This window comes from Mustela nivalis (assembly GCF_964662115.1).
Source record: "Mustela nivalis genome assembly, chromosome: 10".
NCBI classification, from domain to species: Eukaryota; Metazoa; Chordata; class Mammalia; order Carnivora; family Mustelidae; genus Mustela; species Mustela nivalis.
This window is the reverse complement of record NC_139029.1, coordinates 18,852,341-18,879,552: the sequence shown is the minus strand read 5'-3', so window position 1 is coordinate 18,879,552 and position 27,212 is coordinate 18,852,341. Positions and strand designations below refer to the sequence as shown.

Below are 27,212 nucleotides of genomic sequence, written 5' to 3'. Positions count from 1 at the left end.
GTGGAGGGAACTCCAAAGACTCAGGGAGATAAAAGGATACGAGAGGAACTTTGAAAGTGAAAGGATTAAGATCACTCACAATCGAATGAAAGATGCACACGTGTTTGTCTGCTGGGTCTTGGTTCCCTCAGGCAGAGGAGAGGGAGGAGGAAAGTCCTCTCACCCTATGCCAGAGACTGCTTGGCATTTCAAGTCCAAGACCTCATTTTGTTATTGTCCCAGATGAAGCACCTGAGGCCCACAGGGATCAGCCCAAGGTCACACACCTGGAAAATGATAGAGCCAGGAGCCAGTGCCAAGGGTGGTGATGGCTGCCCGACAGTGTGCTAGCAGAAGGCTTGCCAAGCTGGGCTTGCCAAGGTCCACGGACACGACACAGCCGAGGACCTTCCCACCCTCTCTCACACCCCATGCCCCACCATCCAGAGACAGACGCCCAGGACAGATTTGCCATGTGGCTGGCGGCAGCGCAACATGTCTGCCCAGATGATAAGTAGGCAACGTCTGTAGACCAGGCAGCTTCAAGGTGGGGACCCAGGTGGCCACTAGCTCTGGGAAACTAAGGTCACGCAGCTTGGGCTGCACCACTGGGCCAGTGGGTCTAGGGGAACAAGATCTGGGCTCTGGTCTTTCTTAGTGGTGTGACCTTGGGCAAGTCACTTCACCTCTTTGAGTTTCAAAAAGTAAGAATCTTGCCTCCTGGGGAAGCTCTAAGGATTAGAACGGGAAGGGCATACAGCAGGCACTCAGTAAATAGCAGCCGTTCTTCATTAGCATTCTGCTAGGACTTCTCGGCAGATACAGCCTTTCAGGAACTTTCGGAATCCAAGCTGAGGAGAGAGAGTTCTTAAGGACCTTATTTCTGCAGGGCCCCCAGAACTGGAGTCAGGGGAGGGAGGCCTCCTAGCCTGCACAGTGGGCAAAGTCCTCCCAGCCCCCTGGGGTCCTGGCTCCCTTCCCCATAGCCTGTTCCTTACCAACAACAGGAGCAAAGCCCCAAGGTTAGGCAAACAAGTCAGTGATAAGGCACTTCCAGGTTGGGCCTTGCATTCAAGGTTCGTCCAGCTCCGGGGCTGGCTTCCAAGCTTAGTGAGAGTCCTGCAGGCACCAGTAGGGACACCTGCGATGGCCACCTGCTGATTGTGCTCCTGAGGCCTTGGTGCCCTGGTACAGCCCAGGTTAATGACCCTGTTTATTCACTTGAGTCATCCGATAAGGGGCAGCGCGGCGGGCGGGCAGGTGGCCCTGTGTCCTGCACAGGGTGCTTCATTGACTGAGGCAGTATCAGCGCCACGTGGAACTCCCAAAACCTCCTCCCCTGCCACTTCCCCACCAATCCTGCAGGCCGGTGCAGGATTTTTTTTTTTTTTTCAATGAACATGACTTCTGGAGTCAAGGTTGTCAGGCCATCCCCTCCACTCCACCGTCCCTCCCACTGGGGATATATATAGCACCCAGTGGGGCAGAGCGGAGGGCGGGAGGGCCAGGAGGAAGGAAGAGCAGCTCCTCAACCATGAGCTCCAGCCAGCCAGGGACCTGCCCATGCCAGGGTGCTGCAGGCCGCCCAGCCATTCTGTACGCGCTTCTGAGCCCTAGCCTCAGGGCTAGGCCCTCTGTGCCCCCGGCTCGGAGTCACTGCCTGTGCAGACAGCATCGGCCGGTCCGGCTGTGCGCTCCGCATCGCACCTGCCGGGAGGCCTTGGATGTTCTGGCCAGGACAGTAGGCTTCCTCAGGAATCTGCCGGCCTTCTGCCAGCTGCCCCCTCAGGATCAGCAGCGGCTGCTGCGGGGCTGCTGGGGCCCCCTCTTCCTGCTGGGGTTGGCCCAAGACACTGTGACTTTTGAGGTGGCCGAGGCCCCGGTCCCCAGCATACTCAAGAAGATCTTGCTGGAGGAGCCCAGTAGCAGCACAGGCGGCGGCCAGCTGCCGGATCGGCCCCAACCCTCACTGGCAGCGGTGCAGTGGCTTCGGGGCTGCCTGGAGTCCTTCTGGAGCCTGGAGCTGGGCCCCAAGGAATATGCCTTCCTGAAAGAGACCATCCTCTTCAATCCTGGTGAGCTTCCAGACACTCCTGGATGGGGGCCCAGCCAGGGAAGGCGCCTTCTGAGGGCTTGACACCTATTATCTCTTTGGGTCCTCATTATCGCTGAAAGTCACCGACAAAAGAGGCTCAGAGAGGTTAAGTGAATTGCTGAAGGTCACACAGCGTCGTAGAACCAACGCAGGGGTGGGAATTCAGGTTTATTCACTCCAGAGGCTGGTCCTTGCCACTCTGCTTAAGAAACTTGCCCTTGACCCTCCGGGAAGATGGGCAGACACAGCTGTGCCTCAGTCACAGGTAAAACTCTGTGGGTTCAGAAAGACCCCATAGAGAAGAATGAAAATGTAAGATGAAAATTCCTCACCAAAAAGACCTCATGGAATATATAAACTATAGTAACAAATACTAGTGATAGTGATGAATATTCATATTACATTCACCATATGCTAGGCCCAGTTAAAAGGGTTTTGCAGATACTAGCTGATTTAAACTTCCTAACATGCCTAGGAGATAGGTGTTATTATCCCCATTTTACAGATGAGGAAACCGAGGAACAGATATTAATTTATCTGAGGTCATGCAGCTAATAAGTAACAGCATAGGATTCAAAAAGGCAGCCTGGCTCTTAACCATTACTCTGGGCTGCCCCATAAAAGGACCAATAAATAAATAAATAAATGGAAGAGGTAGTAATGGGGCCTCAAAGACAAAACCAGTGACCTCAGGTCTTGGGTCAGTACTGCTGCCTGGGAGTGGGGTACTCAGCCGCCCTCTTCCCCCTCTCTGCCCACAGACGTGCCAGGCCTCCATGCTTCCTCCCACATCGGACACCTGCAGCAAGAGGCTCACCATGCACTGTGGGAGGTTCTGGAGCCCTGCTGCCCCGCTGGCCAAGGCCGCTTGGCCCGTGTCCTCCTCACAGCCTCCACCCTCAAGTCCATCTCACCCAGCCTGCTTGGGGACCTCTTCTTCCGCCCGATCATTGGAGACATTGACATCGCTGGCCTCCTTGAGGACATGCTTTTGCTGAGTCAACCTATTCCAGCCCAGGCTGAGATCAAGTGTAGGTGGGGCAGAGGCTGGCAGCCCTGACTTGGGCCAGATGTTCCCAGGGGTGACCCAGTGCTCCCGGGATGGGGGGCAGTCTGTATAGGCAGGCTTCAGCTCCCCTGGAATAAGCTGGCTGTGGCCCAACAAGATGGGCTCTGGGGCCCCTCCCTCACCACAACCCCTCTTGGCCTTTCTTGGTTTGACATGGTGCTCCAGCTGTCTGGCCATCCGTTAGTGGTCCTCAGAACCTCTGGGCCAAGACTCCTGACCTCTCCTGAGATGGGGATGGAAGCTTAGATTACTCATTGGGACAAGAGTCCTACTGACTTTGTACAGAAGTGATTTAAGTTATTGGTTTTTGTAATAAAAGGCATGACACCCTTGGAGCCTGACCCTGTAATTTGTACATGTGGAAGGGACTGTCCCACCTCCACGGTCCACCCCGCCCCTATCAGAAGGAGTTTGAGAGGAAAGAGCCATAAGGAGCACTGGAGCCAGGCTTCAGGGAACTGGGATATTCGTTTTTCAGAGTGGGAGGATTATTCCATTTGTGGGAATGAGATTTATTTTGCACAGGTCTGAATCCAGGGCAGAGGATCAGTTCAGGCCTCCTAACTTCCTTGCCTTTAACTTTGGGGGGTGTCATTTCCCTATCTCCAAGTCCCCCAGTGAACCCTCCCTTGGCTTTTGACCCCTGCAGGCTCTCTCTCTCCTCAACAGAGTCAGATCACAGCCAGTAAGAAATACGAAGCAGCCCATTCCCATCTTGAAACAGGCAAAGTCACTGGAATTTCTGCAGTTTGGGATCCTTCACATCCCCATTCCTGCAGGTGACCGAAGAAGACAGTCCACTCTGTCTCAATGGCAGGAGCAAGGACACTCAGGGCTGGCCTGGTGCAGCTGCGTGGAGGTCAAGGCCTCCCAAAGTTTAGCTGCCACCTTAGCTGTTAAAGTCTGAGACTCTTCCATGGCACTTGATTCACAGCTATGGCCCTGAGCCCTCCTGAGTTCCCCCTTCCATGGCCCCTCTGTCCCAGTCCTTCTCCTGGAATCCAACCTCGTTGGCCAGCAACCAGAGATGTGGTGTCTGGCATCTCGGTGGCCTCCAGAACTGCTCCATTCAGTGTGTGGCTTGTGTCTGTTCTGATAGGTCAATATCTGCGCCTCCCTGTTGGTTAAAGATTTTGAGTATCACCCAGGTTGGGGTGACTGACCTGCTGGTAGGAGGGAATGATAACAACACGCATGCCTACAGGACCCCCTTGCACGTCCCCTCCTTTCTTTAGCAGCAAGGCCCCTGCCCATACCAGTCCCACCCCCGTCACCACCAGTTTGGATCCTCTTCAAGGGGCCAAGTTAATTATTGCTCAATGCGAGGTCATTCACTTAGGGACAACAGTCGAAGAGTTGTCATTCAGGACTCTTCTGAAGGCCCCCAGGATAGGACAATGCCCTCGTGCCAGCAGCAAGGGCACCCTTGTCCCTTACCCAATCAGCCACTCACTACTCAGACACCAGAGTGACAGAAACATACAGCTCACACCACACACACACACAACTCAGACCTACAACTCTCTCTCTCTCCATCCTACACACACACACACACACACACACACCAAGATATACAAGTCAGACACACTTACAAAGACCCATAAAAAAGACCCACCATCCACCCACACGCAGCATGGAAATGCACAGCCAAGATACACGCACTCAGTGACAGACAGCAGACCCACACACATGACAATAGACACCCGCACGGAAGCCAGATGTTCACACACTCATCCCTATGCCCAAGGGCGGGGCACACAATATGGGGACACCCTCATACTGGGGCATGTTCTCCATTTTCTGTATGTCACAAGAGAAAGAAAAGGGGCCCCCAATGTAAGCCGACCAATGTCTCCACATCTTCAGGGTCTACCCAGAGCCTGCTAATCCAGACCACACTGCTCTGCTTGGTATTTGGGGCCTCAACTAACCAATCACCCCCTTGCCCCATGGTGACCCCAATGTCTACCTTCCTCTCAGACAGGTCATCCCCTGTTCAACAGCTCCCCCAAGCCAGGACCTAATCAAAGTCCCAAATAGAAGCATCCTTTAAAGCCCAGAGCAGGCCTTGCTGTCTTCAGCTCCCTAACCTTCCGCCAGCACTCCCAGACTCAGAGCTCAAGCCCCTATGCCCCTCTCCCTGCCTGCCCTTGCCAGCACTTGGACACACACTGCCCATCTCACCACGCAGATGCAGGTGGGAACTCTTCCAAGAGCAGCTGCCTTGTCTCTCCAAAGGAGCCAAATCCAGAGGATTCGGGGGGTTCAGGCCATTCTTTTATGTTCCTTTACTAACCGCCCCCATCAGTGTACTGTTGCACCTCTCTGAACCTGAGGCTGAATCTTCCTGCCCCTCACCCCCTCCCTCTGCCTACCTTGAACAGCCACTAGAAAGTGCTCCTCTCCACTACCCACCCCAGCATTTCCCCTCAACTTATCTAATGTTTCTATCATCTCAAGAGCTTCCCTGATTAGCACTGCCTTGCTCCTTTGCAAACGTCTCCCCTGTCCCCTTCACGTGGTTGGGGAGCTACACTTCTGCTTCTCGTCTGTATCTCCTGTGCCCTGTGCCCTAGCCAAACCTTCTGCAAGGAAGATCAAGACAAATCTAGCAAAACTAAAGAGAGAGTTATAATACAATAAGAAAATGGATGCTTTCTCCATGAGACAAAAGTGGGGGACTGTGTCTCCATTAACAGCAGCTTAGAAGTGGGAACCGTGCCTCATCAGCCAGAGAGGGTAGAGAAGGAAACAGGCTCTGACAGTGTATGCAACTTACTCAGTGTTTGGACCAATCACTACCTGTGCTGAGATTTGAACTCAGACTTGTGTGACTGTGGAGACCAGGCTCACCAGCACAGGCTGACATGAGCCACGGCCAGGATCAGGCTGTCTGGATCCACCTCAGCCACTGCTTACTGACCATCTGCCCTCTCAGCCATGATCCCTGTCCTCAGGTCCAGTCAGGGATGACTCCCTAGGAATCAGGAGAGGGATCAGCTTTGGGTATCATTTTATTATCACCATTATCCCTACCTTCATTAGCCGAATCATCGACTGCTTAATAAGCAGTCAGGGTACCTTGGCCAAGACACCCTGCCTTTGGGTTTCCTAGAACCTCTGATGTCAGCAAAAAGCCACACCTACCATCTATCCATCCATCCATCCATTCATGCCATCATTCAACATCTCTCTTGATGACCACTCGTACCAGACCCTGTGCTAGATGCTAAGATGCTCAAAATACCAAGATTTAGCTTCTGCCTTCACTGAACATCCTGCTGTGGCAGAGAGAGATACACAATTAAGTGCAACCCCGAGAAATCTGAACCATGATAGAGAGATGTTTAGAGAGCAGCAGGAGCTCAGAAGAGGGAACGATTAAATCTGCCTGGAGGTGGGAAGAATGCTTCAGCCCCATGGTGACTGCTCTGAGCTAAAGAGAATGAATAGGGGTTCGCCAGGCAACCAAGGGATGGGCATTCCACAAAGAGGGAATGAGAGGTGCAAAAACACCGAGGTGACAGAGAGCAAGGGTGTTCAGCTAACTGCAAATGGCCTGGGGTAACTTGGGCTCAGAGCAGCAAGAGATGGGCCTGGAAAGGCAGACAGGCACCATGTCCCAGAACAAGGCCACAGAGAAAGGCCAGCCCAGTGAAGCTGCTGGAGGCAACAAGGCTAAGGTCTCAGGGGAATCGGGGTTAACCAGGGGAATCACTCAATCCTGGTGGGTCATTCAAGGTCATACCAACCAATAACCAGCTAACAATCCCCAGCCACACCCAGTGGCACATCCCCACATTGGTGCCAGGAGTAATCATTCAAAATCAATGGCGATTTTCTGTGTCTCCTCCATATCGAGCATCAGTGCAAGGTTCTGGAAATTTAGGCTCACAAATGGCAATTGTGTGGAACCCTAAGTGCATAACTTCTTGGGTCAGCTAACAGCTTTTCCAGAGCACACAACTTGTGTGCTGTAAAACCCTTATTTTTCTATTTTCAGATTTTTCAAAATATAGTTTTAATTCAACCTTTTCTGTATGATGAACAGAAAAGCACACAAATCATACATGTACAGCTTAATGAGTTATCACAAAATGAACACCTGGCCGTAACCACCACCCAGCTCAAGAAATAGAGCTTTAGAAACGCTCCCCATCACCACCCTCTCCTTCCTCCTGAAATGGTATCACTATCCCTGATTTCTAACATAAGTAAGATTATTTGCCTTAAACTTTATATAAATGGAATCATATAGAGCATGAACTCTTTTTTTTTTTAAGATTTTATTTATTTATCAGAGAGAGAGAAGGGGAGAGAGCAAGCACAGGCAGACAGAATGGCAGGCAGAGGCAGAGGGAGAAGCAGGCTCCCTGCCGAGCAAGGAGCCCGATGCAGGACTTGATCCCAGGACGCTGGGATCATGACCTGAGCCGAAGGCAGCTGCTTAACCAACTGAGCCACCCAGGCGACCTGAGCATGAACTCTTTTGTGTTTGTCTTTCACTTAATGTTGTATCAGATTCATTCTGACCTATTCATTTTCATTGCTATAAAGTATCTCATTACATCACAATTCATTTACCCAAGATAGTGCGGATGACTGTTTGGTTAATCAAATAATATTGTTAGGATTATTCCTGCACATCTTTTGGCACACAGATGTTTCCAGGTATGTTGTTATATAACAAGAACTGGAATTACCAGGTCATGGAAGGTATGCTCAACTTAAGTAGATCTTGCCAAATTTTCCAAAGTGGTTGTGCCAATTTACACTTGCCTCAGCAGATTTTAAAATCTAGATATGTATAACAATCCTATATGCAAATACCCAGACTTTCATTAAAACGGTTTTTATTTTTTTCTTTCTCAAATAGGTGTATATAGGTGATCAACACCAAACAAACACTTGCTTTATTGTTTTTGGAAATGAGTTATTTTCCCTTTTAAGATGTTTCATTAAAATTGAGTAAGAGAAAATAACATTTATAAAACATATTAAGTGTAAAGAATAACAGTACAATGAAACCTCATCATGTCCCATCAACTTTGAAGTCCTTTTCTAAATCTATCACCTCCTCCCAAAGGTAATGATTACCCTGAATTTGGGGTTAATCATTTCCTTACTTTTCTTTATGATTTTATTTTATTATTTTTAAAAAGATTTTATTTATTTGACAGAAAGAGAGGAGCGAGAGCAGGAACACAAGCAGGGGTAGTGGGAGAAGGAGAAGCAGGCTTCCGGCCGAGCAGGGAGGCCCATGTGCTGCTCGATCCCAGGACCCAAGGATCATGAACTGAGCGGAAGGCAGATGCTTAACAACTGAGCCATCCAGGGGCCGCTCTTTATGATTTTAATGCATACTTACTTAAGTATCCCCAAGAAACACTTTTGTTTGTATTTTTGAACTTTTCATATAAATAAATCCCATTTTCTGACTTAGTTCCCCTCAACATTATATACCTGCTGAACAGTACTAAATGCTGACTTTTTGCTCTTGCGAACAATTTAGCTACAAATATTCATATGTAAAGAGAGACTTCATTTTAAATGATTATTGCAAGAGAGGAAAGGAACTATTGCAAGGGAGAAAGAAGCTCTTGCAATGGGACTGTGAGAACTACCTGCACCTTCAAGGGTTCAGCAAAAGGAGTCCATCATTCATAAGAAGAGTAAACAAGGCTAGAAAAAAACGGGATGTGAGGAAGTGGGATGACCAGGAGTGGCACGACAGGACAGTAGATCAGAAAATGTTTTACCCTGAAGCCAGCCTATTCTCAGGAGGGGTTGTGTGCTGGCTCAAACTTGGGGGGTGGGTAGGGGAGGCAAAGTTCAGGGACCTAGGGGAAGGAGAAAAGCTTAACCAAAGTGCATTTTGCTCTGATTGATCAGTGGGGACAAGCAGTTCATCTAAGCGTTTACAAGGCAAAGAACTGGAATTTGGAGTCTGTTGCTAGCCTTGACATAGGTAAACAAGGGGGCACCCATGAGTTTTATCTAAGTCATATAAAGGAGCGTGTTTCTTTGCTGTAAGCTGTGTTCCCGAACACAAAAGGGTGGGATGGAGTTTCTTAACCTTCGCTCTTCCCCCATATCACAGGGCAGCGAGAAATTTAATATTGCCAATACAAAGATATATGCAAGAATTTCTTTTAAGTATATACATAGTAGTGGAATTGCTGGGTCAGTGGATGTGGGTAGCTTCACTTCTACCGGGTATTATCAAATTCTTTTCCAGAGTGTTTGTTCTAGCTTACACTCCACAACAGTATATGGGAGATCTAGTTGTTCTACACTGTCACAGACACTTGAGGATTTACAATTTTTCGACAGTCTGATGTAGGTTAAGTGGGTCTCACTGCATTTCATTTACTACCAAGGAGATTGAGGCTCTTTTCTGTGAAGTGTCTTCGGTCCACTTTTCAATAGGATTATCTTTTCCTTAGAGATTTGTGGGAAGGCATGAATATGCTTTGGAAGAATAAATGGATGAACAACTCAACAGGCTCTGAGCGGAGAAAGCTGAGATTCCGTGTGGGAAATCCCCAATAAACAAAAACCTTTAAAAAAACTGCCTCGGGGCGCCTGGGTGGTTCAGTGGGTTAAAGCCTCTGCCTTCGGCTCAGGTCATGATCCCAGCATCCTGGGATCGAGCCTCGCATCGGGCTCTCTGCTCAGAGGGAAGCCTGCTTCTCTTTCTCTCTGCCTGCCTCTCTATTTGTGATCTCTGTCAAATAAATAAATTAAAAGCAAAAACAAAAAACTGCCTCTCCCACAGGCTTCTGATTTTATCATCACTAACGCCTTATGAAAGAGATCTGTAAACCCATTTCTCAGGTGAGTGTTCTCATCATTGTTGGCTTCTCCCTGTCGGAAAGCGACCCGAACGACACACACCAAAACTTCTCAGCTCCTCGACCACCACCCGCCCAACTAATCACGGGTTACTCAACATCCTGCAGAAGAGACTGCAGCGCCGCTGGTCGTATTCTCGCGAGAATTAGTTCCAGCCGATCATGTGACAGTCCAAGATGGCGGTGCCCAGCGAGGCGGAGGAGGAGGCGACAATCTACTTAATAGTGAGCGGTATTCCCGCGTGTTTGCGCTCGGCCCATCTCCGGAGCTACTTTAGCCAGTTCCGGGAACAGCACGGGTGTGGCTTCCTGTGTTTCCACTACCGACATCGGCCTGAGCGGGGTCCTTCCCAGGCTCCTCCCGAGTCAGCCCTAACTCCTGTCGGCCAGGTTCTCGCCCAGAGTTCGGTTACCGATGCCCACGCTCTCTCCACTCCGGACTGTGCTCCCGCCCAGTCCCGCACTTGCTGCTGCGTCATCTCGGTACGGGGGGCAACTCAAGCTCAGCAGCTTCTTCGCATGTACTCGGGCCGCCGGTGGCTGGATTCTCAGGGAACTTGGCTGCCGGGTCGTTGTTTGATCCGCAGACTGCGGTTACCTACTGAGGCATCAGGTACGCGTGGGAAAGATAATAGGCTGAGCCTACCGGCCCTGGAACAGAGACGTCTTTCTTGAGGGATGACGGGGATAAGTCAGGTCTCTGATTATCAGACTTTTTAAGAGTTTAGGTCATTTCTGGACAGCCTCAGACTCAACTGCATGTTAGTCTAACTTACAGGGGAAAGAACGGTAAGAGGTCTAATGGGATGATTCTTCATTTTCCAATTTATTAGATTACTTCTGAGACCCTTTATCTGAGAGGTTGATATTCCACTGACACGGAAGGAAGAAAAGGAAATGAGGTTTCTAATCCTCTGTCATTTATCAAAAGATTTTGTCAGCGCGCGCGCGCTCAAGCAGGGGGAGTGGCAGGCAGAGAGAGAAGCAGGCTCCCCGCCAAGCAAGGAGGCAATGCGGGCCTTGACCCCAGAACCTCAAGATCATAACCCTAACCAAAGGCAGACGCTTAACTGACTTAAGCACCCAGGCGTCCCTTATTTTCTGTCTTTATTGTATTCTTCATTGCTTCCTATCCAGCCCTGTCTTGAGAAGACACAAATGAAAAGACAATCTCTTGTCTCTGGACACTTCCATTTTCATGGGAAATCACTGATGGGGTAACAGAAAACACTTAGGAGTCCTCTAATTTATTCATTCAACAAATCAAGCTTATATGCTACACTTAGTGTGGCTGTAGCAACTGTGCAGAGAACAGTTAGACACAGTGTGTGCTCAGGATTCAGAGAGGAAGACAGATTTGTAAAAAGGTAATTGTCACAGAGATGCCATTCTAATTGCTAACATTTACTGAGCACTTCCTGTGTACTTACTAGGCACTGTTCTAAGCCTTTCATTTTCTTATTGACTTCTTGCGGCAATCCTATAAAGTCGAAGTTGTTGTTACCCATTTTATAGGTGATGATACTGAAGGGTACTGAAATTATGTTACCAGCCCAAGGTTACAGAGCTAGGAAGTGGCAGAGTCACAATACAAACCTAGGCATATTGTTCCAGAGCCTATGCTCTTTATTACCAAGTGTTGAGGGATGACAGGGAAGGGAGAAACTGATCTAGAGGGATCAGGAAATGTGGCTTTTCACCTGGATCCGAAAGAGAAACAGGAGTTTGTAGGAAGGAACGGTGTTTGAAGTAAATGGCATTTGCAGACACAGAAAGATGTGAAAGTCCATGGAACTTTCAGGGCATGTTAAATTGTTTGGTGTGGTTGAAGCACATGATATGAGAATGTGCAGGGAGTGGGGCTGGTGGCAGTTGAGAATCAAAAAGTCAACAGGAACCAGATCTGAAAGAAACTTGTGTGCTCCGCTGAGGTGATGAGAAATGGCATGAAATTATTAGGTGGTTTTGGTCAGGGAATGGAGGAAGTTACTCTGGAGAAGTCTGAAAGGGAGAAAGATCATTAGCCTAAAACAGCTAAACAGATTTCTGGCTCAAGTGTTGCTGGAGGCTTCTAGGTTTCAAGAGCTCTTCTTTCCTCTGCTTTCCAAGGTTTGGGCTCCTTTCCTTTCAAAACCCGGAAGGAGCTGCAGAGTCGGAAAGCTAAGAGTGAAGCCTTCACTCTGGCCGATCTGAGGCAACTGCCAGAGTTGAACCCACCAGTGCTGATGCCCAATGGGAACGTGGGGACTCCTCTGCGGGTCTTTCTGGAGTTAATTCGAGCCTGCCGCCTACCACCGAGGATCATCACCCAACTGCAGCTCCAGTTCCCCAAGACAGGTTCTTCCCGGCGCTATGGCAATGTACCATTCAAGTATGAGGACTCTGAGACTGTGGAGCAGGAAGAGCTTGTGTATACAGCTGAAGGCGAAGAAATACCCCAGGGAACTTGCCTAGCAGACGTACCAGCCTGCTCCCATGGAGAGCCGGAGGAGGAAGGGGAAAAGGAGGAGGAAGAGTCACACTCAGATGATGTGAGTACAGTGAGCTACCCTGTCTTTGCTGGCAGCTTGGAGAGACTAAAGCTTTAACACTATCACTCTTCAGTTGTATATTACAATAGTTCTAAACGTGCAGGCTTCTTAGGAGGGTTCCAGAGAGTTAGAACTCCCTGACATTGAACATAAAACTGCATTTGTATTGCAAATATGCACTTCTTCGAGGAGAGGGGCCAGAGTTTTTATCAGAATATTCTCAAAGGGGTCGACTTTGCATTCCACATAGAAGGAATGTGAGGAGCGTCCTTTTTTTAAAAAAAAAAAAAGATTTTATTTATTTATTTGGCAGAGATCACAAGTAGGCAGAAAAGCAGGCAGAGAGAGAGAGAGAGAGGGAGGAAGCAGACTCCCTGCTGAGCAGAGAGCCCAACTCAGGGCTCGATCCCAGGACCCTGGGATCATGACCTGAGCCAAATGCAGAGGCTTTAACCCACTGACTCACCCAGGTACCCCAGGAGCGTCCTTTTCATAGATGGAAATGTGCGATCCAAGAGATAAAAGTCATGTAAGGAAGCAGAGGCAGAGCTGGGATGTAAACTTGGCCCCCTTTGCTGCTTGTCTAACCTCTGTGTGCTTTCAGTATGTGGCTGAGATGTCACCTCTATATTCTGACCCTGAGTCTGTGGCTTGGACACTAGCCTCCACTCTAATTTTATTAATGAAATAGCCATTTCTTCTTCCTCTTTCTCCAAATTCAGTTGTTCATCCATAAAACCAGGAAAGGTGTGCTTTTTTGGGGAAACCTTTTGGTGTGCATACTCTGGGTAAAAAAAAAAAAAAAGTCATCTACGTCTTCAAAGTTGCCAGCCCAGAGTTGCTAACATCTGTACCACATCCTTGGTATAGACATCTGGACTGGTCCCCAGCACCTGCTCTGCAGCAGTGATCCCTGAGGCCTCTTGGGAGTTTTAACTAGACAGGGGCCCCCAAGATTTCAAGCCAGGAGTCATCCTATCATTCTGCAAGTCTAGATGAGCAGCTGTGCACAGGCTAGTGCAGGATTCCAGAGACATTCCAAGATCCAATTCCTGCCTTGAAAGAGGCAAGAAGCAGCATCAGGAAAGGCTGTATGGTAGGAAGAACTGGGTTTGAACACTGGCTCTGCCACTCTCATGGTGAAGCACCGTAGGCAAATCACTTTACTCCTGTGAATCCAGGCCTCCTCATTTGTAGAACAGGAATGATGGTACTCACCTCACAGCGTTGTTGGGGTAATCAAAGGAACTAAGTTATGAGAAGGGCCCAACACACAGTAGACAATAGGTATTAGTTGTTATCCCCTCTTTATGATGTAATGTACAGAGGCCTAAACAGTTCTTGCCAATTACCTCCAAACTGAAGAGTTTGGAGGCCGGCAAGAATGCTGTGGGCCTCGGTGTGGGGGCTTCATGTAGGACTGCAGAACTTGAAGGATGAGGGTTTACCAGGCGAAGAAGAGAAAGCAGTGGGAGAGGAGAGCAGCTATTTCCAGCAGGAGGAACAACATGGCTGAAAGCACAGAGGCTAAGAGGGAGTCAGGCTTGGAGGAAAGTGCCAGGTATGCTGAGACACAAGGGATGGAGAAATGTGTTGGGCAAGGCCTCAGGGGCCAAATATGCACTGCTTCTAAGAGAAATTTGGAAGAATGGGCTGAGCGCCTGTCTCACAGACTTCCTGGGCTCTGAGCTGCCCCCCTTGCGCGCTTGAGGCCAGGAGGCTGGACAGGCAGGTCACCTCTCCCTGCCTTCTCCCAGGATGATGACCGGGGTGAGGAGTGGGAGCGTCACGAAGCACTGCACGAGGACGTGACCGGGCAGGAGCGCACCACCGAGCGGCTCTTTGAGGAGGAGATTGAGCTCAAGTGGGAGAAGGGCGGCTCTGGCCTGGTGTTCTACACGGACGCTCAGTTCTGGCAGGAGGAAGAAGGAGGTAATGCTGGCTGATCCCCGATCCATTCAGTCAGGGTTCTCCATGCCATGTGGTGGGTTTTCTGGCAGTGAGGCCCGATAAAGGGCTAGTGAACAGGCTTACCCATCATTCCTTTTTAGGGGCGGGGGATCAGTGGAGAAAAAATGACCCCCGCCCCAGAGCAGAGATTTAAAAATCAACAAAAAGCTCCAAGTTCTAGAACACAAGTCTAAGTTTAGATTTAACTCTCAACAGGACTGTGAGTCCTTCACTTACTCTGTTTAATGCTTTTTATCTGCAGACTTTGATGAACAGACAGCCGATGACTGGGACGTGGACATGAGTGTGTACTACGACACAGGTACTGGGCCGGGGATTGCAGTACAGGGACGGGGGACTGGTGCCCTGGCCTTGCAGTGACACTTACCAGGCCTGCTGAGCAGAGGCTGAGAAAGGACCAGTTCCCTTGGGGCTGCCCACTGAGAGGGTTCCTCTCTTCAGACATCTCCACCTGTGTGTGTGCATTAAGTGCTGCTTGTGGGCAGAGCTTTTTTTTTTTTTTTTTTTCTTTTTTCTTTTTTCTGTGGAGTCAGCCCTCAGGGCGCTCTGGTTCTGATGGGCAGACCCTGGTAGAGTGGGCGGGTCAGGAGCTCAGGCTCTGGTTAAGAGTTTAGATTCTGGAATCAAAAATGACCTGGGCGGGATGCCTGGGTGGCTCAGTCCGTTAAGCCGCTGCCTTTGGCTCAGGTCATGATCCCAGGGTCCTGGGTTCAAGTCCCGCATCAGGCTCCTTGTCTAGCAGGGAGCCTGCTTCTCTCTCTGCCTCTGTCTGCCACTCTGCCTACTTGTGCTCTCTCTCTCTCTCTCTCTGACAAATAAATAAATAAATAAATAAATAAAAATGACCTGTGGTGACAGTGGGAGGGGACGATCTGGGTTCTAATACCACTTCTCATCTTTTGGCTCTATAACTTTTGTGCACCAGTTTTCTCATCTGTAAGATGGGAAAGCCAGGGTTCCTACTCTTGGTGAGCTCCCAGTTAATGAGAAATAATAATAAAATAATAAAACACCAGGGGCTTCTGGGTGGCTCATTTGAATGCCTGCCTTCAGCTCAGGTCATAATCCCAGGGTCCTGGGACTGAGTCTTGAGCTGGGCTCCCTGCTCAGCAGGGAATCTTCTTGTCCCTCTTCCTCTACCCCTCCCCCTGCTTGTGTTCTTTCTTAAATAAATAAAATTTTTTTTAAAAAATAAGGGGCGCTTGGGTGGCTCAGTGGGTTAAGCCTCCGCCTTTGGCTCAGGTCATGATCTCAGGGTCCTGGGATCGAGCCCCGCATCGCATCAGGCTCTCTGCTCAGTGGGTAGCCTGTTTATTCCACCCCCTCTGCCTGCCTCTCTGCCTACTTGTGATCTCTTTCTCTGTGTCAAATAAATAAATAAAATCATTTAAAAAAAGTAGTAAAAAAACCCTAAAGACGAATATGTAAATCTTGTGAGGAGGTCCTAGAAACCTGATTATTTTTCCCCGCTCTCTGCTGAGAGAGGCCCTTCTGCAAACTGAGCTCTGTTTCCTCAGACGGTGGCGACAAGGATGCCCGAGACTCTGTCCAAATGCGTCTGGAAAGAAGACTCCGTGACGGCCAGGAGGACGGCTCTGTGATCAGATGCCAAGTGGGCACCTTTGAGCGCCACACCAAGGTGAGCACTGTGCCTAGCCCATTGACCCCTCTGTTTTCCTTCTCTGTCCCCATTCCTCCTCCCTCCAATCCCAACAAGGAACCCTATACTCTAGAGTCTTCTCTCTTCCCTGCACAGGGCATTGGACGGAAGGTGATGGAGCGGCAGGGCTGGGCTGAGGGCCAGGGTCTGGGAAGCCAGTGTTCAGGGGTGCCTGAGGCCCTGGATAGTGATGGTCAGCACCCAAGATGCAAGCGTGGATTGGGGTAAGTATGACCCAGGGACTTCTCTGGGGAACCCAGCTAGCCTTTCGTCTATATCCTGGTTTCCCCCTAACTTCTTCCATCCGAGGGGATGAATTTCAAAGCAGAAGTAAAAGGAAAACGTAGGTCTGGCACTTTTTTTTTTTTTTTCTTTTTAAGACCAAGCCCTAAGGTTTGACAAGATCATTGATCTTTAGGACAGTCATATCCCATGATCTGAGGAGTTTGGACTTGGTGATTGCTGTTAGGGAGTGCTTGTAAGTCACAGAATGGTGACAGTTTTTCTAAACTCTGTGTACTATTTAAAATGAAAGCAGTATGTGAAACCCCAGGTTGCCGGCACTGTCACTGAATAGATAAGGAGGCTGAAGAGCAAAGATCCAGATTTAAAGGCTCTGTCTTTGGAACAAACCAGCCATGTAAGAGCTTCTTCTCTGCCCTTTCCCAACCTAATAAAGAGTTTGAGAGCAGCCCTCTCACTGTGAGCCCTCATTAATGCAGGTACCATGGAGAGAAGCTACAGCCATTTGGGCAACTGAAGAGGCCCCGTGGAACTGGCTTGGGGCTCATCTCCACCATCTATGATGAGCCCCTACCTCAAGACCAGGGGGAGTCACTGCTGCGACGCCAACCACCCACCAGCATGAAGTTTCGGCCAGATATGACCTTTGTGAGGAGTTCCAGCTGTGCCTTGGACAAGCCTTCAGAGCCTGAGTGACAGTTTCCGGGCCTTTCTTATATCACTCATAACTGCACAGGGGCAGCTCTCTGCCTTGGCCTTATCTCCCACCACAGCCTAAAGAACTTGGGGAGCAGCAATCTGTGCAGCATGTTCAGGTGCTTTATTCTGAACTTGCCTTCTGGCTCTCTACCTCAAGGGCATTTTCCCCCAAAGCTCCCTAACGTCCTCTTTTACTGTTAGGGCTTAATGACCTCTCATTGGTCTCCTAACCCCAGCCCCGGTTTGAGCTTGCCCACGTTGCCTCCCCCAGTACCTTGAACAGCTGTATTGACTGAAGTTCTCAGCACAATCTTCGTCGTGGGGGCGGGGTATCACTATAAAGGTCAGAAAGAGGATGGAATGGACCTGGAAGAGGAAAGGACTCGTGGTGCTTGGAAGAGACGATCTTGGGGCGGGCGCTCCTTGCCTCCTCCCCTAACTGGCTGGGACAGGCAGCGGCAAGGCCGTGGGAGGTGGCCCCGGTCTGCGACCTAACGGGAGAATAAATAAGTTCACTACTGGATTTGCCTTTTTTCTTCCAGTTTGGGCCGGGGGGACGGTCGGAAAAACCTGGGTTGGAGTCGCCCACGAGACCCCAGCGCCGCCCGCAGGGACCACCCCAGGCTCGGGTAGAAATGCTGCGCGTCGCCACGCCCCCCGACGCCAAGTTGCGCCCACGTCAGGGGGCGGGACTTCCTCTCCGGGCCCCGCCGTTTCCGACGTCGTCCGGAAGTCGGGTGCTAGTCCGGTTAGTACCGGGTCATTGGTCCCCTTTCAGTGCGCGGGAACCTGCACTTCTTCCAGGGATCAACGTCGACCCCCATCGAACTGCACTCCGGGGATCCCGTCTCCTTCGGCTCGTGTCGCTGCCGAGCCTATCTGCCCCGCACGGGCCAGCGTGCCGCCCATGGCGGGGGCCGCCCCGACCACGGCCTTTGGGCAGGCGGTAATCGGCCCGCCCGGCTCTGGGAAGACCACGTACTGCCTGGGCATGAGTGAGTTTCTGCGCGCGCTGGGCCGGCGCGTGGCGGTGGTGAACCTGGACCCAGCCAACGAGGGGCTGCCTTACGAGTGCGCCGTGGACGTGGGCGAGCTGGTAGGGCTGGGCGACGTGATGGAAGCGCTGCGGCTGGGGCCCAACGGCGGCCTGCTCTACTGCATGGAGTACCTGGAGGCCAACCTGGACTGGCTGCGTGCCAAGCTAGATCCCCTCCGCGGCCACTACTTCCTCTTCGACTGCCCGGGCCAGGTGGAGCTCTGCACGCACCACGGCGCCCTGCGCAGCATCTTCTCCCAGATGGCGCAGTGGGACCTCAGGGTGCGTCTTGGGTCGAGCAGGCTCCTTTTGCAGATGGAGGAACTGAGACAGGGAGGACAGATGCCACGCCCCCATGTCACACAGCGAGGTAGGGGCCGAGTTGCTTTGGAGTAAAACTGGTGTGAGTTCGTATTCAGGCTCTGCCACTGACTCGCTGTGTGGACCTGGGTAAGTCAGTTTCTTTCTCTGAACCTCAGTTTTCTCATCTGCAGAATGGATGTGCTAGTGCCCAATTTGGGATTATTGGAAGTGTGGAAGGCATTATGTAGAAAGCGGTATGGTGATTGTTGTGACTTGCTGGGCAAAAGTAAATGAAATAGAGTCAGGTGCGATCAGAATTGAGCCAGTTGACCACCGGGAGGCACAGTACAGGGCATCTTGTAAGGAAAAATGCTCCTTATTTCCTGGCAGAAGGAAATGAGTGTCGCTATGAGAATGAAGCTGAAGCAGGAGGACACTGATGGGGAAGGCTTGCACTCTGTCCTCAGGAGTCCCCAGTCTTTGGGGAAAGACATAGGCCCTGATGTTTCCTGCTTCACCAGGCCTTTCACTCTGTCTCTTCCTCCTTTTCCAGCTGACTGCTGTTCACCTGGTGGATTCTCATTACTGCACAGACCCGGCCAAGTTCATCTCCGTATTGTGTACGTCCCTGGCCACCATGCTGCATGTGGAGCTGCCCCATGTCAACCTCCTCTCCAAGATGGACCTCATTGAGCACTATGGGAAGCTGGGTGAGGGCTCCTCTTCTGGGCAGGCAGGGAGTCAGGAGTGAAACAGATCTCAGCTGACGAGAGCTGCCTCCAGGGACCATGCATGGCTTATTTATCATAGCCACAGGCAGGTTCTGAGTCCTGCCTGTTCGTTTTGTGCCACTCTGGGCCAGAGATTATTCCAGGCTTTGGGGACAAGAGAGTTATATAGTCGGTGATATGTACTGCAAAGGAATTCAAATAAAATGAGTGGTTGGCAGTGAGGGGAGTGAGCGGTGCTACCTGAGCTGAGACACGAATGGTGTGAAGGAGCCTGCCAAGGCAAGACTGTTCTCGGTGGAGGGACCAGTAGGAGGAATGGCCCTTAGGGAAAGAGGTGTTTGTGTTACGGAAAAAGTGGAAGGCAGAGAGGGGAAACTCTGGGTAGTGAGGTAGTAGTCAGGAATGGGTGGTAGGAAATGAGCTCAGAGAGGTAGACAGGGGCCAGAACCTATACTGTTGAAGCACCAGGGAAAGCCATTGATGAATATCAAGTAAGGAAATTGCATGAACTAAGAACGTCATTTTGGCTGTTTTGTGGGGCATGAATTGAAATGAGCAAGAATGCAAACAAAGATCCTTGAGGAGGTTTTTGCAGCAGTCTAAACAGTGGTAGTGGGAATGGAGAGAAGTAGATCGATCCAAAACTCACTCAAGAAATCGGATTTAGGGGGACCTGGGTGGCTCAGTTGTTGGGCGTCTATCTTCAGCTCAGGTCCTATCCCAGCGTCCTGGGATCGAGCCCCACATTGGGCTCCCTGCTCAGTGGGAAACCTGCTTCTCCCTCTCCCACTCCCCCTGCCTGTGTTCTCTCTCTCACTGTTTCTCTCTGTCAAATAAATACAATCTTAAAAAAAAAGAAAGAAAGAAATAAACAGGGTTTCCTGGTGGATTGGACATGGAGACCAAGGAATTAAGGATCCCTGTCAGGTTTCTGTCCGTGCCAGTGGACAGACAGAGGTGCCTTTATCAGGGTGGGAAGGACTAAGGGAGAAGCGGGAGGCAGGGGAGTTGCCTAGGGGCATTTTGGCTACCACTTTATTCCTGCAAAATTAGTGTGCTGAGCTGGGGGCCTCAGTTCCCTAAATAGCTTTTCCAGCCACAAAGGAACCTGGAGAAGAAAAGCTGAAATGACAAGCAGTAAACAGGAAGAAAGGTTGTTAGGATCATGACATGTCAGGGCGTTGTCCGGGAGGCCCACTGGTTGTCAGTCAGGGCATGGAGGGATGCCAGCACCTTGGAGGGCCTGCCTCAGCCCAGAGTCCTGGTTCATCTCTTGGTGAGCCCCGAAGCCAAATTTTATCTATTCCTAGATTTGCAGTCTTCCCAAGCCCCTCTCTCCACCCACCTTCCTGGCCTCCAGCCCAGATGGCTATGTGGTGGTCCTTAACCTTTCTACCTCTGACTCTTGCCCATCATCCTCGTAAGAGACTGATGTGCAAATCAGATGAGGCCATTGAGGCCCAAAGACATTATGTCACACAGCTAGTATGTTAGCTGAGATGAAATCCCATCCCAGGTGCCCCTGGCTCCCAATTGCTTAATTCCTGGGGAAGAATGTACCTGTCAGGCAATCCAGGAAGTTTGTCGGAATGCCCAGGACATTGGTCCTTGCAGGCAGAGGGGTGACAGTTTCTGGTTAGAAGACAGGAGACCGAGGGGCCCCTGGCTGGCTCAGCTGGAGGAGCATGTGACTCTGATCTTGGGGTTGTGAGTTTGAGCCCCATGTTGGGTGTAGGGAGTGAGTCAGTCAATCCAACAGCCTGATTGCCTCACCTCGTTCTGGGACAAACCAGTTGAGTAACCCAAGTGCTCGAGTTTTCCAGCAGAAATGGACAGTGCAGGGAGGCCTGCTTTCCTTCTCATAGAGGAAGTTTGCATTCCTAGAACTTGGAGTCATCTAGTCTGGTATCCTCATTTTACATTCAGAAGGAGCTGGCCCAGAAAGGGAAAGTGATTTATACCAGAAGTGCCCTGCGAGTCCTTATGGTGCATGTGCCGGGTCCTGGGGGGTGTGACTGCCTGACCATGCGGCAGGGACGCAGCACTGTGCTTGGGACACATTCAGTCCTGTTATTTATTACCATGGACCAAGTGCTTGTGTGTACCAGACACTGGGACTTAGAGCATTTAATTCTCACAGCAGTCCCATCTAGCTAGGAAATGACAGAGCCGATGGGTAAAACCAAGTATTTTCTTCCGAGTAAGCTCATTTCACTGTCTCAACAAATATTTGTTGAATGACTGAAGGAATGAATGAATGAGTGAATGAAGACAAAAGGAAGAAAGAAAGGAAATATGGTCCCTGTCCTCGGGTCTTTTAGCCTCGTGTCGGCTGCTCCTGAACACCTAATTTCTCTCCTTAGCTTTCAACCTGGACTACTACACAGAGGTCCTGGACCTCTCCTACCTGCTCGACCACCTGGCTTCTGACCCTTTCTTCCGCCACTATCGTCAGCTCAATGAGAAACTCGTGCAGCTCATTGAAGACTACAGTCTGGTCTCCTTCATCCCTCTCAACATTCAGGTACTGGGGACTAAGAGGCGTAGCCATCGCCTGGGCTCTGACAGTGCCTGGGATCTCACCAGCCCAGGGCAACAGGAGGCTTTGACAGTGGTCTTTGTCTTGGGTCTAACTGTCATTCAGTCCCCTTGGTTTTATGACCAGTGGCTCTCATGGGCAGGATTCTAATAAAGAGGGTGGGTCAGAGTTTGGCCCTGTCGATTCTGTATTGCTGGGTTCTCTGAACACATGTTCCCTCATTAGTGCGAAAATGGGTGATTTCAGAAAATCGTCAGCAAGGGAGGTGACCAAGGCCTAAGGTCTCTCAGCCTCCTTCAGGATGGGCATCTAACTGTCTCTTGACTTTACCAAGTAGTGCCCAGCCCCTGTGTGTGGACTTGAGTGAGCTTGTCTCTTCCCTACATAATGCCACAATTTTCTCCTCTAAAATGAGAAAGTGAGGCGTACAATATTAGTCATAACAACTGTCCCTTATTGAGCGCTTTCTGTCATCGTGCTGACGACTCATACGTGCATTATTTTCATCTCCTTCCCATCATGTGATGTATGAACTGTTCGTATCACTATTCTGAGCATGAGCAAATCCATCATATATATATTTATTGGGTGCCTACGGTTAGCTAAGGACTGTGCCAGGCACCAAGGATTACCTTAATTAATAAGTCCCTGACCTCATGGGGTACAAAGTCGAAGAGGGGAGGCAGATGAGTTAATAACTTGTCAGCAGTAAGCTGATAGGATCCAAGCTATAAGAGGGTAGCCCCAGGGGACCGTGGGTGTGCAGAGAGGAGCTTACCTCTTCCAATTTGGGTGGGTTGGTGGACAGGAAGGCTTGGATGTAGCCAGGGCTCCAGGGACACGGAAAGCTACTCCGAGTGCAGGAGCCACAGGTCCAGAGGCTTCGTGAGCAAGGTCAAGGGGGATGTTTGGGGACTGCAGGCGGTTTGGTACAGCCTTAGTTCTACACACCTGTTTCACTCACAGAGCTGTCTCTCCCTTCCCTGGCCAGGACAAGGAGAGTATCCAGCGGGTCCTGCAGGCTGTGGATAAAGCCAATGGCTATTGCTTCGGGGTCCAAGAACAGCGAAGCCTAGAGGCCATGATGTCTGCTGCCATGGGAGCCGACTTCCATTTCTCCTCGTATCCTTGCTCTGTAGCCTCTTAGCCACAGCCAAGGGGAGATGTGGGGCTCAGGAATGGCCACATCTACCCTTGTCGATGACTGATTCATGATGTCATGATGACCAGTTGGGCTCCCTGGTGACTGTCTCTCAGGTGCAAAGGCTGGTCCCTTAGGCTTCAGTATTGCTTGTACCTGAGGATAAGGGGGGAGAGACTGATTAGAAGGAACAGCAAGTACAGATGCTGAGAGATGAAAGGGCGGTGGTCATTTGGGAGAGATGCGAGGGCCTCAGTGTGCTTGGCGTCCTGACTGGGAAAGGGACAGGGGGATGTAGGGGTGCAGGGACAGTAGAGGGCTGGCAGCGGGGAGTTTGTGTGCCCTGCCAAGGAGTGTGGACGTCAGCTCGTGGGAGGGCAGTGAGAACCAGCATCATATGACTGCACAGTGTGACATGATCGGGCGTACATTTTTAAAAAGTCGTTCCAAGTGCAGAAATTGCATTTAAGGGATGTGAGTGGGGGCAGGAAAATGTTCACAGTCTGTAGTTGAGAATAGATGAAACATGAGTGGTGAGAATGGAGAGATGGGTGTGAATTGGATAAAAGGAGGTAGGCTACCAGAGTTGGCGACCGGGTGGTTATGGGATGAATGGAGGTAGAGCAGAAGTTCGACTTGCAGGTTTCCAGCTAATACAGTGGTATGGGTGGTTGTGTTGGCCCCGAGGCGAGGAAAGGGCAGGTTTGTCACATGGGTGGAAGGGATGGGCCCTTACCCATGGGCTATGTTGGAGGGGACCATGAGGACAGCCAGAGCTGTCTGGGAGGCAGCTGGACCTTCAGAACTAGAGTTGTATTAGTGACCATTGGAGTGGAGCTAATGTCTTGTGTAGGTGCCTGTCAGGTCATGGAGGCCATGTGGGAGGCAGGACAGGGAAATGCAGGCCAGTTAGGATAGTTTCAGATATTCGACTCCTATGTGGCGTGCTAGTGACAAGGGGGCTCCAGAGTCCTGGGCATGGAGGAAGAGAATGCCAGCCAGTACCTAACGGATCTGTGGCAGGCCACAGGTGGGAGACCAAGCTCCCAGGGAAACAGACACTATAAATGGTGGCAGTAGAGCGTGTAGGGCTCCAGGAAGGGGCTGTGTTGCTGCCTCACACTTACGGTCGGCAAGTGCAGCTGCGTGTGCTCAGCAAGAGAGAAGGGGCCGGGGGCGCCTGGGTGGCTCAGTGGGTTGAGCCGCTGCCTTCGGCTCGGGTCATGATCTCAGGGTCCTGGGATCGAGTCCCGCATCGGGCTCTCTGCTCAGCGGGGGGCCTGCTTCCCTTCCTCTCTATCTACCTGCTTCTGTCTACTTGTAGTCTCTGTCTGTCAAATAAATAAATAAAATCTTAAAAAAAAAAAGAGAGAGAGAGAGAAGGGGCCGTTCCAGTAGTGGCGTGAGTTTTTGCACACGGTGCATTACTTTCTGCATTCGTAGTGTTAATTGTGCAGGATTCTATTTATAGAACTGTATACTTTTTTATAGATGATTTAAGGAATTTTCAAGGCTATTTTTTTCTTTCTTTCTTTCTTTCTTCTTTTTTTTTTTTAAGATTTTACTTATTTATTTGACAGAGACCACAAGTAGGCAGAGAGGCAGGCAGAGGGAGAGTCGGGGGGAAGCAGGCTCCACGCTGAAGCAGAGAGCCCGATGCAGGACTCGATTCCAGGACCCTGGGATCATGACCTGAGCCGAGGCTTAACCCACTGAACCACCCAGGCGCCCCTCAAGGCTGTTTTTTAACCATACACATTTGTGCTGATTTTAGATTCTCCCCCATCTCCTAATCTTCTTAAGGTTCAACTTAACCCTATCTATAGGATGATTAAGGACTGGTATAGAGGACGGGAAAGTCTGCTCTGCCAAGGAGTGGGTAGGTGTAGGTAAAGAAGGCTTTGTGGAGGGGGCAGCCCATGAGCTGTGTTATCTTCAAGTGAGGGTTAGCCAGGCTAAGGGAAAGGGAATTCAAGGCAGAGAGAACAGTAGATACAAAGGCCTGGCGGTTCAGGGGTGAGGTATGTCTGGGGGGTTGCAAGTAGAACAGCGTGACTCATAGGCAGGACGGGGCTTTGTCTGGGAGCAGAGATCAGCCTGGACAGGTGGTCAGACAGATGCAGGTTTTTCTGAGCCCTGCTCAGGAACGTAGACTTCAGGTTGGAGACAAGGCACATTTCAGATTATTGCGCGTCAAGCAGGATGGATTCCACTTACCCTGAGTGATCCTCAGGGATGACTCGCACAGGAACATGGCATCACCTGAGGAAAAGTGAAGGGGAAGGGGCGTGGGTTGCAGGTCAGTTTGAGTAGCAGTGGGATGGATTTTGGTGGCTGGATCCATAAGAGAGGGGAGAGAAGGACTATACCCTGAACATTATTCAGTCAGTGTGCTACGTACCCTGCTTGTAGGATCTCATTTAAAACCTCATTAAGCGCTCCCCCCCCTTTTTAAGATTTTATTTATTTGAAAAAGAACAAGCAGGCAGAAGGGGAGAGGGAGAAACAGACTCACTGCTGAGCAGGGAGCCCAATGCAGGGCTTGATCCCAGAACCCTGGGATCATGACCTGAGCCCAAGGCAGACGCTTAACTGACTGAGCCAGCCAGGCGCCCCTCATTCAGTCCCTTCTTACAGATGACGCAGTTGGGGCTCTGAGAGTGACAGGTACACGGCCTTGTCCCTGAATATGCTGGAAAAACAGTTCAAATCTTGGTCTCCCTGGTTGGAGAACCTCAGTTTCTGACATTGGAGTCATCTAGTAGAAAAGCCATGGTGAGCCAGCCTAGCACGGCCGACAGCCATCTCCTGCTCAGACCTCAGGCCAGCCAGCCTCCCGGGGCGTCCTCAGCAGTGTCACAGTCTTTGTGAATCTGATTTGTAGCCTTCCCGCTCCACTTCCCTGCTGTCCCAGAGAGAGGTAGAAAGTACCCAATAGTCCAAGCAGAAATTTGTTGTCATCTTTGCACTCCCCTGAGTTTCCTCCCACAGCAGAAGAGAAGTCAGAAACCCTTACTAAGCAGTGCTGTGTGCCAGGTGCCATACTAGGCACTTTGTCTTCATTGTCTCATTTGATCCTCACAGCAACTCCCATTTTATGGACGAGAAGAGAGGAAGTGGCAAAATCAGGATTTAAACCCCCAGTGGTCTGGGTGGAGAGCACATGCCCTAACACAGCCAGAGGGTTCGTGCTCTCTGGTCCTTTGAGCCTCAGTGACGTGGGGAAGAGGCAAATACAGGAGCATTTGGGTCTGGATGTATCAAGGGGCTTCTCAGACCCAGCCCTGGAGCTATCAGGGCGAGAAAGGGAGAGGGTGGGGGCCCCTTGCCAGACGGGGTTGGAGAGCCAGTATCCATAGAGGTCAGATCCTGCCCTGACCAGTTTTCGTCCTTCCCAGCACTACCAGCCTTGACTCAGCCTCTCTCAGTACCCTGGGCATCCAGGAGAAGTACCTGGCACCCTCTGACCAGTCCGTGGAGCAGGAAGCCATGCAGCTGTAGCAGCAAGCTGGAGGTCAAGAGGCGTAACCCTGCGCCAGAGAACACGGCAGCTCCCGTGACCACGGACAGCTCAGCGGACTGCAGAGCCGAGAGTGATCTTCCCAGCCAGAGCCGAGCACCCACCACCCCTCAGTGGTCATGAGCTCTCGCTGCTGTTGCCAGGAATTTGGTGCTGGCTCCACTTGGCCTGTGATGGAACATGCTACAAATACAGCAGTTTATTTTCTACTTTTTGAAACTTTAAACTTTCTCCAACCATCCAGGCCCAGAGAGCTGAGGCAGAACAAGGGAATGCCACCTTTCCTCAGAAGAGTCGTTTCTTTATACAGGGCAGACTGTGCTAGAGGCCTGACACGCAGACTCCAGTTGTGCGATTTTGTTAATAGTTGGTTTTAGCAGTGATACTCGAGCTTGAGTTTTCACAGGCAACGCTTCTGGCAGATCTGAACGTTTCATCTTAATGGTATTTATTTTACGGTTGTATTCCTTTTTGGCAGGTGTTAACTAGTTTTCCATTTGTACGAGTGATTAAAGGTTTACTTTGAAATTGTGTATAAAAAGCGAGTTATTTAAAGAAAAATATTAAGTATTAACATGACGTCGTGAGGAGTGTGGCAAAAATGAACATGGTTTGGGAGTTGAAACGGTTTGCTTTTGCTATTAACTGGTTGAGTGCAGTTCATACTTTTGACCAATAGGTGGCATCCCAGGCCTTTTTTTTTTTTTCCCCCCCAGCCACAGCCTGGAGGCAGCAGGGGACAGATGGTGGTTGTGCCAGAAGTCGTATTTGCAGACAGTTGGTCCTGTTAACACGCGAGAAGGGCTTGGCATTTTACAAAGTGCTTCCACACACATGCTTC

At 50.5% G+C, this 27,212-nt stretch overlaps 3 protein-coding genes and 1 long non-coding RNA gene across 4 annotated transcripts in view; 3 read left to right on the top strand and 1 right to left on the bottom strand.

The window, feature by feature from the left end:
- LOC309841656 overlaps positions 1-27,212 on the bottom strand; it is a 963,915-nt gene that overhangs the window by 640,879 nt on the left and 295,824 nt on the right. The window lies entirely within an intron of this gene.
- On the top strand, positions 1,468-3,478 carry NR0B2 (nuclear receptor subfamily 0 group B member 2). Its single transcript, XM_082685256.1, has 2 exons — positions 1,468-2,054; positions 2,836-3,478. The coding sequence occupies exons 1-2, from the start codon at positions 1,514-1,516 to the stop codon at positions 3,132-3,134; spliced, it is 840 nt and encodes a 279-aa protein (XP_082541382.1). The 5' UTR covers positions 1,468-1,513; the 3' UTR covers positions 3,135-3,478.
- On the top strand, positions 10,136-17,624 carry GPATCH3 (G-patch domain containing 3). Its single transcript, XM_082684841.1, has 7 exons — positions 10,136-10,610; positions 12,107-12,528; positions 14,286-14,460; positions 14,741-14,800; positions 16,017-16,138; positions 16,256-16,383; positions 16,882-17,624. Exons 1-7 carry the CDS (start codon positions 10,175-10,177, stop codon positions 17,096-17,098), a joined length of 1,560 nt encoding a protein of 519 aa, XP_082540967.1. The 5' UTR covers positions 10,136-10,174; the 3' UTR covers positions 17,099-17,624.
- GPN2 (GPN-loop GTPase 2) lies at positions 17,814-26,899 on the top strand. Its single transcript, XM_082684915.1, has 5 exons — positions 17,814-18,419; positions 18,994-19,150; positions 21,535-21,695; positions 22,702-22,832; positions 26,280-26,899. The coding sequence occupies exons 1-5, from the start codon at positions 18,009-18,011 to the stop codon at positions 26,350-26,352; spliced, it is 933 nt and encodes a 310-aa protein (XP_082541041.1). The 5' UTR covers positions 17,814-18,008; the 3' UTR covers positions 26,353-26,899.